Source organism: Teleopsis dalmanni, chromosome 1, assembly GCF_002237135.1.
Source record: "Teleopsis dalmanni isolate 2A chromosome 1, ASM223713v2, whole genome shotgun sequence".
NCBI lineage: Eukaryota > Metazoa > Arthropoda > Insecta > Diptera > Diopsidae > Teleopsis > Teleopsis dalmanni.
Window position 1 is genome coordinate 149,071,609 of NC_051846.1, and position 11,835 is coordinate 149,083,443.

The window sequence follows — 11,835 nt, forward strand, 5'->3', positions numbered from 1 at the left end:
TATCAACAAACGATATCGCTGGCTTGATTATATCGTAAGAATGGAAGACAATAATTATATTTAAAACAGAAGTTAAAAAAGAAGACTTGGAGAACCTCGTATCTCTAGTGGAGAACTTGGAGTTGTGACAGTGTACCGTCTTGATATACGAGTCAAAATTGTTGAACAATTAACTTTAAAAGGATTAATTAGAAAATATTATCAAAATACAAATTGTTTGAATGTTTTTATTGCTTTAAAAACTACTGAAATATAGTAGTATTCCACTTTAGGGTTCCTCTCATTATTATTACTTACTAAACTGTTATATTATCTACACATTATGCAAGGGAACAGACTGTTCATGAATGCTTAAAGCTTTAAATAATTTAAATATTCAAACACCAGTCAGTTCAAACTGACTGAAATCGCTTTAAATGTATTTACACCAGATAATTCAATAGAGCTCATACTACAGTGATGATTGCAGATCATCCAAATGGTCAGACATTATTGAGTAAAAGAAGAAGAAGATAAGAGTTTTAAAGTGCGAGCATTATAAATATTATTTGAATACTTAGGAATATTTTTAAATACTTAGGGTTGGATTCAAATTTTCCAATTAAATACTTAAGCTGCTCCAACATCTAAATATTGGAACATTTTAAAGCTTTAGTGTGGATATATTAAAAGTTTGAATTGAAGTGTACAACAAATGAATAAAAGTTTATTTGTTTACTAACATTACAGAGTGCTTATAGTTCTTCTCATAACATCAAAAAATCTAAAATATTTTGATTCTACTACTTAATATATATTGAATACATCCTGCATTAACTTATCTCCCTGCAATGTATATATGTGATGAAATATTTCTGATATATGGAATGATTTTCTTTACAAATTGTATGTATGTTTTAAGTGCTCTAGCATTATTTTGTATATCTGTGCTTTTTTGTTTATGTCTAATTGTTGTTTAATTAAGATTAAATCGAAGATATCGTTATACTTTTTTGTAAGTATTTATAATATGGAAAATGCAAATAAAAATTTCATCACAAAAAGTACAAACTCTCCAAACCATGGTCAAGTCAAACATATTTTATCAGCTGGTAATAGTAAACGAATGTGAATGTAATGCTATTAACGTTTCTACATTGGGGACTACAAAGAACTTTTAAGAGTTAAGGATTAAAATATATATATATATATATTATATATGTATGCATATATTTATATTAATGAGTAAGTATAAATCTTAACATATTTTACTTCTGGCATTTGGTAATATAATAAATATTTTGTATATTATAATAATGAACACTAAAACTAGCATAAAACGTGTAAAACGTATATCATAAGAGGGGGGACTTGTTTCTTTAAATTTAATAACTTGAGGGTTGAGCTAATCCTCGTTAATACATATTTAATTTGACTATAATAAACCTGCTTGTGTTATCCAATCGAGATATGAGACCATAGCTGTTTGGAACATAGCACGAAAACGGCATTTTTGAAATTCCATGCGACGTTCGACGCGATTACGTTCATTTGAAAATTCACTTTGAAATTTCAAAATAAATTAAATAAAAAAGAAATTTAATTGATTAAATTAAAGTTAAACAAATTAGTTGAAATTATTCTTAAGCATTTAACAAAAAGACGCCGCATTCAGCATAAAGTAAATAATATAAAGAAAATTATTATTGATGCATACGAAACGTCAAGAACATACAAGTTTCGACAGACTTACCCGCTAAGAACACCAAGAACTAAGTTGAGCATAAAAAATGAGCCTATAACTATAAGAGGCACGAAATATATCCAATTAAATGTTGAACCTAAAGCGTCGTTGGTCTGTAAAAATATTGTGATTTGTTTTGAATTTATGAATAAAATAGTTCATTTTCATTTTTAAAACTTTAGCTTAAACGGCAATTTACGATAGAAGAAAGTATAAGAAAAAAATGTTTATAGTACATAAATATTATAGATACAAATGTGCAAGCTAATTAGTTAATAACAATTTTCATAATAATCATTTTACATATAATATATTAAATTACAATGTTTGTATAATACAAATACACATAAATGGAATTAAAGTCAGTTTCTTAAGAAATTTAATTTTAAACATTAAAATGTAAATGAGTGTTTACACTGCGTTTTAAGGCGATTTCAAGATGAATACATTTTAACTGTGATATGCAGTTTATGATTGGTAGTGATTGATATGTAAAAGTAGCGTTAATTTAAGAAAATTTATTATTACAAATTTTTTTTTTATTTTTCTAAAAAAAAAAAATAATTTAAGTAACTAAGCCCATCAATTTGCAGCCAAATTTTAGATGTCTTTACCAAATCAGTAAGAAGCGTGTGCATGTTTATGTGATTTTGGTAGAATGTGTGCGTGTTCATTTTGGAGATATGGAAAATTTTGTTCAAAATTTTACCAATTCTTTTCATTTACCAGAATTGCAGAAAATTCCATTTATTTACAAGTAGAATTATATACAAAGCCAACATAATTATTTATATGCACATACAACCAAATATTCAATTAAGAAACATTTCCTTTACTCTGCAATGAATCTCAAGAATTTTGCAATTTTTTTTAAATACATATTTAATATTATATTAATTCTCCTTAAAAGATGTTCAAGTATTATAAAAAAAAAAAATTAAAGTAATCAGGGGAAAATGATATGACCAAAGTTATATGGACAAAATCCTCACAACTTTAAATCTGTCAAGTACTCAATTGAAATGAATAATTTCACACAGATATATGAATGTCTAATATCATAATATTACAGAAGCTTATATTGATTAACAAAAGATCAATATGAAACAAAAATTCAATAATTATTTCCATTTTAAGATGGCTTCTTATTTATAATAAATATTTTATTAATAATTAAAAATAAAAAAATAAATAATAATAATAAATAAACAATAATAACAAATAAGTATATACAAATCAATAATAAATAAATTAATTGTATAAATATTTATTATACGAATAACAAATAAACAAATAGCAATATACTAATATAGTAAAAAATATATAATAATAAATAAATGTATAATAAAATAAAATAAAAATTATAAAATAAATACATAATTATAAATATAATACATAACAATAACTACATAATAATATATTATATTAATATATAATAATTATAATAAATAACTAATAATAAAAAATAAATATTAATAAATAAAACAAAACAAAAAAAAACAAATAATAGCAATATATAAATAAAAAATAAAATATAAACTAATTAATAATAATAGTAAATGAATAATAAAATATAATTAAGTAATAATAATAATAAATGAATAATAAAAAATAAAGTAATAATATATGTATTAAATAAATATATAAATATACAATAACAAAAATAATAAATAAATAACTAACAGTATATGAAGTGCTAATAATAAATAAGTAAATAATAATGAAAAATAGATAATAATAAAAATATGATAACAATAAATAAATTATAATAAAAAAATAGATAATAATAAAAAAATAAATATATGATAATAATAAACATATGTTATAATAAAAATTTTTTTTTAATTTTTTACAATAAAATAATATTTAGAGTTTTTGCTTATAGGTGGCATTAGAAAACTTCATTAAAAATATTTTAAACTTTGTCAAACACGTAAGTACCTAAGTTATACTAACTAGTGATTTTTCATCCTATGAGCTTTAGAAATAATAAAATGTTTATAAAAATTCTAATATGTTAAATAGAAATAGGGAATATTGAAATTGACAACCTTTTCATTTTCTAATAAACTGTCGGTAAACGATAAACGATGAGGCTCTATGCTCCACGAGGAAAAGAGAACTTACATTTGTCCTTTTTAAGTAAGTCAACAATTAATAGTAATATCATCATCATTGGCTTAATAATTACAAATAAATATGTTGAAATCATTTATTATTTATAACAATTATTTATTGATGAGATTTTTTAGTATAAATTTCTTTTTATAAATGTTAACAATAGAGTAGACCACATTGTATATTATAACATATATAAGCCAATAAGACAGATTCATTGCATGAAGAAATGTAACGAAGAGAATATTTTAATATAATTTTTTTAAATGGTGTGCATTTTTTGAATAATGCAAAATAATATTAAAAAAAAGGAAATAAAAATTCTGTTATCCTTAATGTTAGCATTAATAAAGATATTACATTAATTAGCATTAATAAAGATCTGAAATTACAAAATTTACAAAGAGAACAAGCTATCGTTAACGATAGGCAATTCTGTATTAGGTAAATCAGGCGCACACACACAATTTGTTCGATTGAAAATATATATATAAAAGGTTTCGAAAGACACAGCTTGAGCTGTTGGAGGTCTTACTCTATAATATAGAGCATATAGAGATAAATAATTTTTATTACATTTTTGTACATCTAAATAAAAATATATAGCTTTAGCATTTAATAGCTTGATTTGAAATACTGGGAACATTTATAGTTGATGTTTTAAAATTCTGAATCATGCTAAGAGAGATAGACAGAGAAAGAGACAGTGATAGACACAAGACATAAATAATTTGCATTAATTTACACACAAAAAATACAAATTTACTAATTGAACTTATACTAGCGATTCAAATAACTTAAAAAGTTGGAAGCATTAAGCTGAAGAACATTCTTAAAGCATAAAATTTGATATATAATTTACTCTTTTAAATAATTTAATAATAACAATTATAAGTAATGCAAGAATTAAGTCAATTTTGCTTTAAAAATATCCTTCAACTTGAGTGAAACGAAATAATTCATAGCAATTACAACAACTGGCAAAGCTATTTTTTTTTTCATTTTTTTATTTTTTGTTACTTTTTCTTTAAAGTTTTTAGCGTAACTTTACGAAAATTCCTTTGCTTTTGGTGTTTTCATTTTAATTACTTTTAGAAGCAAATACCAATAATTCTCTTAGTTTTGTTACATTCAATTTACCCAATACAGTATTGCTGTCCAGCCTTCCATTGTGATACATTGGAATACAGTCAACATGGCAAACCCGATATTGTCAAAACTAGTTATGCCAGAATTTGGTCCATCCCACTTTTCCAGACACATACTCGTATTATAATTACATACATATGAACCACCTGCTTTATCATGTATATTATCCGTATTACAAGGCGTCTCCGATTCGCCTTCCTTAACAGGTTTATCTGAAATTATATTACATTATTTAGTTTCATTATTCAATATGAAAAATTCAATGATATAATATTTATTAAATGTTTACTTGGATCTTCTAAACTATAACAAGTCTTATGCAGTGCGCCCGAATAGAACTCGAGTCCAATGATTGCAAATATAACGATGGCAAACAAGACCAAAAGTCCGATTTGAAGCAACGGTGCCATTGCCTTGATAATAGATTTTAAAACTACTTGTAAACCTGGTTGACGTTGTAGATTTCATTTCATTCAGTTCGTAGATACAGCGACGTTGAAGTTAGTTAATAAAAAAATTGTATTAGTAAAAGGTTGTGATAAGTTGTTTAAAAAAAAACAATTAAAAATCAATTTTATCTATAACAATATTCTATGCTATTTATGTATTACAATCTGAGCGAATGGTTAGTAGTCACTACATTATTGTAGCTCAAAATGTAGCACATTTCTATAACAACAAATAAAAATAAAGAACTTTATTTAAATGATGAAATAATATCTCTTTAGTTATATACTTTCGAATAAAGGTATATCCCAAATATAAATTATTCATTATTTTCTTCAAAATGTATTAAATCCCAAAACATATCTTGGAGGCTTTATAACACATAAAAGCGGAAAAGGGAAATAAGTTGGTGTCAGAATCAATGAAGCTGAAGATACTTTTATTCAACTTAAATGATATAGATTTATAGGCATATGTCTATCTTTATAAAATTTCGCTTATTCAATAAAAGCATTTTTATTTTATGGAAGTGATGCATGGAAATGAAACTATTCCTATTCAACCCATAACTCATATCTTTATAAAACAATTTCTACGTATTCATGCGCTCAGACAGACCAAATTAAAGCAACAGATTAAATGCATAAGTGCAAATAGGGTTGGATAGGACTCACTTTAAGAGGTATAAATAGCAATACGATTCAAAACATTACTATATCTATTAAGATTTTCAAATCGTTGAGTTACAATGATGGAACTTATTTTCTGTCTCTTCATGAAAAGAGATATTCCACCAATCATAACCACAAGGGTTTATAGTTTATTTTCTGTGAGAAAATCTAAATGTAAATAATCATAATACAATGAATTTACTTGTGATAATTACAATTCAATGAGAGTTTGCAGTACAACCAATTAAAGTGATCGACCTTTTATTAAAGATTCTTGGAAATTATTTAAACATTTTTTTGGTTTTTCATTTAATTCTCCATTAAAATAAATTCGTAGCTTTGGGCCTAATTTTTTTATATTATTAATTTAAATAAAATATTTATATATCTTCTTCAATCTAATAGATATCAACATCAATCTAATAGATATCAACATCAATCTAATAGATATTATTTCATTATTTAATAGTCATACTATTCTAAAACTAAAAACTTTTAATAAAATGAATTAATCTAATTAATTAATTAATTTTGTTTTTAGAATTGATTCAAATATCAATCAATTAATATATAACAACAATTATTTTTTTAATTATCTATTTAAAAAATGATAAATTCATTTTACTAAAATACTAATATTAATAATTATTATATAAACTATTTTTTTTTTGGAACCCAATTCAAACTAAAAAACAATTTTCTAATTTTCTACAAATTAATAAAAATACTAAAAGCTAGTAAATATTTTTTTAGCTAATACTTAAAACTAAATGCACTACTCACTAGGAATTCCAGAGACTAATTTTAAGGGCCGTAGCACACGTATAGCCCTAAGTGTTCTTAGATCTACTTCGGGCCCTTTTTGTGGGAACATTGTGATGAATCTGTTGTTGTTTTTTTTTTTGTTTTTATATTGAGAGTTGGTGCCAGTGTTTTTGTATTTTTGTATGTTCAATGTAAATGTTTATAATAAAAAGGAAAATCGTAACAAAATTTTTAAGAAAATGTCACAATACAAATTCATTATATTTCATATATATTTTATTAATTATTAATAAATTAATAGCAACAATATTTTGGCATTTTTTGTTTTGTGTAAAAATTTGTTAATATGGATGAAAATAAAAATATAATATATAAAAAACTCATTTAGTATTTGTTTTAAAAAAAAAATTTTTTTAAGTTTTTTACTAATATATTATTAGAGAAAACAACAATTAGTGAGCTTAGCAGTTATGTTAATGTGAGAAAAATTTTGAACACCGACACCGATTATTTAAAAAAAATCTAACATTAGCACATTTGCGTTTGCTCTTTGTAAAAATTAAAAAAAAAACTTATATGCAAATGAAGCCAGTTTTGCTAAAGCATTTTGCTTGAAACAATATTTAATTGTGTTAAAAAATTAAGTTTAAAAATAATTAATTTTTTTTTGCTAATTTTGTTAATAAATAATATTCCACACACATAAAGGAGACCCAAGCAGCGAAATTTTAAGTCAAATTGCTAAGTTAAATAAAAATTTCAATTGTTTAATTTTTTATTTTTATATATTATATTTACTTTTTGTATAAGAAATTTGTATTTCTCATATTTTTCTGTATTAAAAAGTAAATATAAAATATATTTTTGACATAAAATAAAACAATTTCATTTTATTATTCATTCATTTTTTCATAACTTAAATAATTTGACTTAATTTTTTTTTTTTTTTTTTGCTATTAGCGCAGCATTATAAACTTTTCTGAGTACCTGTTGAATATTTTTCTAATATATATTCAATTTCTATTTTATTATAAAATTTAATTAAACTAAAACTCAAGAAAAATTAACTGAATTCATGCAAAAATCACTAAAAATAAAAATTATTAATTAAAAAAAATTAATTCACTAAAAACGAGTAAACAAAAATTAAGTTTAGTTTAAAATTAAAAAAATTCACTCTAATATTTTTAATATTTTGTTTTTAGTTTTTCTAGCTTTTTTACTATTGCATTTTATTCTATATAAGTATTTCTACATATGTTATACTATTTATGTATTAAAAAAATATATATTTTCGCAGTTCAACCAAAACTTTTTTGATGTCCTATATTTTAATATTATCATCAGGATAAATTATATAGAAAAATTACGAACCAAGCCATGGATGAACATATCTCCAGAATAAATTTTTAATACAATGCTTATTGCAAGAACTTATGTGAAAAAAGATCTGTCAGAAATCAATATATTATTTTTTCTTGTCTATATATAGTAAGAAAGTTATTATTATTATTATTGTTGTAGCTCGCAGGCACCTGCTTGTGTAATTTTGTTTGGGTGTGGCGAACGGCACTTGGTTGGTTTGCTAAACGAGTTGCTCTGGGATGTAGACCATGCCGCTCACCCTATTCCATATTCAACACAATAGAGATATATCATATGATGCTAAAATGGTTCACTGAAAGTCACGAACTTACTCAGCATTTATCATATAAAGATATATCATAAGCCGCTGAAGTGGTTCTTGAAAGTAATGACCCTACTCCACACTCATCATACTGAAGATATACCATATGCGGCTAAAGGAGTTCTTGAAAATAATGACCCTATTCAACAATTATCACCTTAAAAGTATCATATATCATATACCGCTAAAATGTTTCTTGTAAAGTTATTACTTTAAAAGCAATTTTTAGATCACCGTATCTTCCAAACAAATTTAAAATACAATATTTATTGTGAAAACTATAGCGGCAGAGATGAGCAAGAAATCATTAAATATATTATCTTATTTTATCTAATTTCTCTTAATCTATATATTAAATAATAAAAATATTGTAAAAGTACAACAAAAAAGTTATGGTTCCACTAGTGCACAACTATATAGCTTACCACTTATATACTAATAAAACACTAACAACGATAAAACAGTTTAAAAAATTACCGTAAGGGTCTATTATGTTTTATAAATATCTTTTAGCTCTTTGATCTATAAAAAGTTACATATAAATACCGCTAATACGTAGACGAAAAAATATTGTAATCCGCGCACTACTCCGGACGTCAGTCTAAATTATTTAATACGACATTTAAGTTACTAAGTCTTCTAGCCAAAATGACACCTCTAATAACTATGACTTTTAGCTAGCACTCGACCATCATAGTCTAGCCGATATACGTAGTCTAAAAAGTAACTAGGCAACTATATATAATTTGCCTCGTGTTATTTAGCTAGGGTTTTATAAAGTCTACATAAATGTTTCTTCTTTGTTAGAACGTCTTACTTGGAATTCTTGAAACGAGTTTAAGCGGTCGTAAGACCCGAAACGAACGTAACATGCGCAAATCGACATCAATATTGGCTTCGGCAAATATCGTCATCGCGCTGATTGAGCGATCGATTGAGGCAAGAATCGATTGTTTTAGTTCAAAATTATATCGTGTTGTTGTAGTTGTGATAGTGATATTGACAGTTGTTGTTGTTGTACGTATCGTGATTATGCAGAGTAGCAAACGTCGACACAACACGTCACAGTGTGCGTATATTTTAATATTGAGTTTGTTTTTTTTTTACAAAACATAGATTATAAAAAATAAATAAATAAAATAAAATTATAATACAAAAGTAAATAGAAAAATAATTATAATTTTAATAAACAAAACATATTGGAACATATAAACAAATAAATTGCATATAGAAAATATTGCAAGACAGCAACAACAAAAGAGAAAATAGTGAAAGAGAAATAGAGCACCATTTAGATAGAATATGTGAGATAGTTTGAATTTGTTGAAATAAAAAATTAAAAGCTGCATTTTTATATTAGTGAATAAATTTTATACGAAAAAAAAAATTAAATAAGAGTTCAAAAAAAAAATTTGTAAATATAAATAAAAAGAGGAAAAAACAAGAAATATTTTTGAATCTTTTGTAGCAGAAAATTTATATGAATATTGAAAAATAAATATATAACAAAATATTAAATTCCATAAATAAAATAAAAACAAATATAGTTAAATAATAAAAAAAAATTTTTTAAAGTAAAAATATTAAAAAAATTTAAAAAAAACTATAACCATTAATTATAACCATAATTAATCTTTTTTATGTTCGCATATGAAATAATAAAGTGATTGCACATAAGCGCACACATACATACACATAGAATTATATAAAAAACAAAATAACATCAAATACATTATTTACCCCGTTACTACTACAAAGAAATCCATTATGTTCCAAATATTCCTGAGGTAGGAGTGTTTATGCAGAACAAGCCCTAAGGCAAGGATCTTGAGCGATGCTTCTACACAAAAAATGCATAAAAAATAGGCCTCCGTTCTTTCCTGTAATTAATAAAATTTAATCATTTATATCTATAGCATATTGCACACAATATAATATTATTAATAATAATTATTTTAAATACCAATTTCTGAGCCAATACTGTTTTATCACCCGCAGGCAAATGTTCTTCTAATGCCAACACTACACAGTTGGCAATGATTGTCAATAACACAGCGTACTCGAAGGGCGGCCATTCTATAATGAATCGTGTGTATTTTCTAATTGGATTATCCTCAGTTAGGATAAATAATGATGTGGGACCACCACCTGGTGGTGTGTCGTCTTTCTTTGGGCCACCCATTCTATCAGCTAAGCGATGGGCTCCCCTTCGACCCGAGTGCCCCCCGCTTGTGGAGCCCTGTTGATGCCCTGCTAGCGCCGCTTCCTGAGCCGCTGCCAACCTGTAAAAGTAATTATATTCATTAGAGTGATAATATGTGAAATGTGTTAAAAAGCATTTAATATATATAATTTCATATTTATTATGAAAAATTTATAATAATTTACTTTAAATATAATTTAATTTTATTACAAAACTTTTAAGTTTTTTAGAACATAATTTTATAAATTAACTATGAGTAAATATAAATTTGTATGGAAAGCCACACAAAATTTTCGATTAAAAAAAATCGGTTAAAATGGTGTGGTAGCTCTTCAATCAGAAAAATATGTACCTTGTCAGAAACAAACGACTAAATGGGTCACATCTTAAACAAGAGGCCCAAAATACCGCAACAGATTGTTAAACGTAGATTTAGTAACAGATCATCTTAAATCTAAAGAATAAATTTTAAGACAATAGAACTTATAGGTCACAGTGCACTATTGCAACTGCTAATAAGAAGCCTTACATTTTATATATCTATATTATATAGATTGAAAGTGAGAATTTAAATCTTTAAATGACAATGAATAATAGAAGAAATCTATTATAAGACAAACTTCTATTAAATACTGGATGCCATTACAAGCGTTATAAAACTGTTTTTCTGATTTATCTTATCTTAAAAATAACTTATTTAACATCTTTTTGCTGCTGTGATCTTAACTGCAACCTTAGATAAGTAGGGCTCTGAAGTAACTTGTTGTACATTTTAGGTTATGTTTTCGATTTCAATCTGGCATAAGAAAAACAAAATATATTTGCATATTTACCTCTTTTAAAAGCACTTAATACGTGTTTAATTATGTTAAATGGTAGGATTTAATTAGTTTGTTGTTAAATCGCAAAATACAAAACATGTAATATAATAAAAATAAGGTTATGTTAGGTTGGAATGGCAGCCTTTTGCATCCCATCTTACTTAAGCACAAATCAGAGCCCCTTTGATATCACTAATAAGGCAATCAAGGTAGATGCTTCTTTGAAGGCAACTTGGAGTATATATATATAT

The 11,835-nt window shown here is 24.9% G+C and overlaps 1 protein-coding gene across 2 annotated transcripts in view; it reads right to left on the reverse strand.

The window, feature by feature from the left end:
• Positions 1 to 11,835, reverse strand: part of LOC119669301 (voltage-dependent calcium channel type A subunit alpha-1-like) — a 114,059-nt gene that overhangs the window by 28,872 nt on the left and 73,352 nt on the right. Inside the window, exons 2-7 of one of the 2 annotated variants that reach the window (XM_038079144.1) lie at positions 10,524 to 10,842; positions 10,301 to 10,440; positions 6,892 to 6,992; positions 5,280 to 5,435; positions 4,982 to 5,202; positions 1,733 to 1,836 (exon numbers count right to left, since the gene is read on the reverse strand). In XM_038079144.1, coding sequence (XP_037935072.1) covers positions 1,733 to 1,836; positions 4,982 to 5,202; positions 5,280 to 5,435; positions 6,892 to 6,992; positions 10,301 to 10,440; positions 10,524 to 10,842 — 1,041 coding nt within the window. Of the gene's footprint in view, positions 1 to 1,732; positions 1,837 to 4,981; positions 5,203 to 5,279; positions 5,436 to 6,891; positions 6,993 to 9,377; positions 9,479 to 10,300; positions 10,441 to 10,523; positions 10,843 to 11,835 lie in introns of both variants that reach the window. The other variant, XM_038079143.1, reaches the window with a different exon arrangement.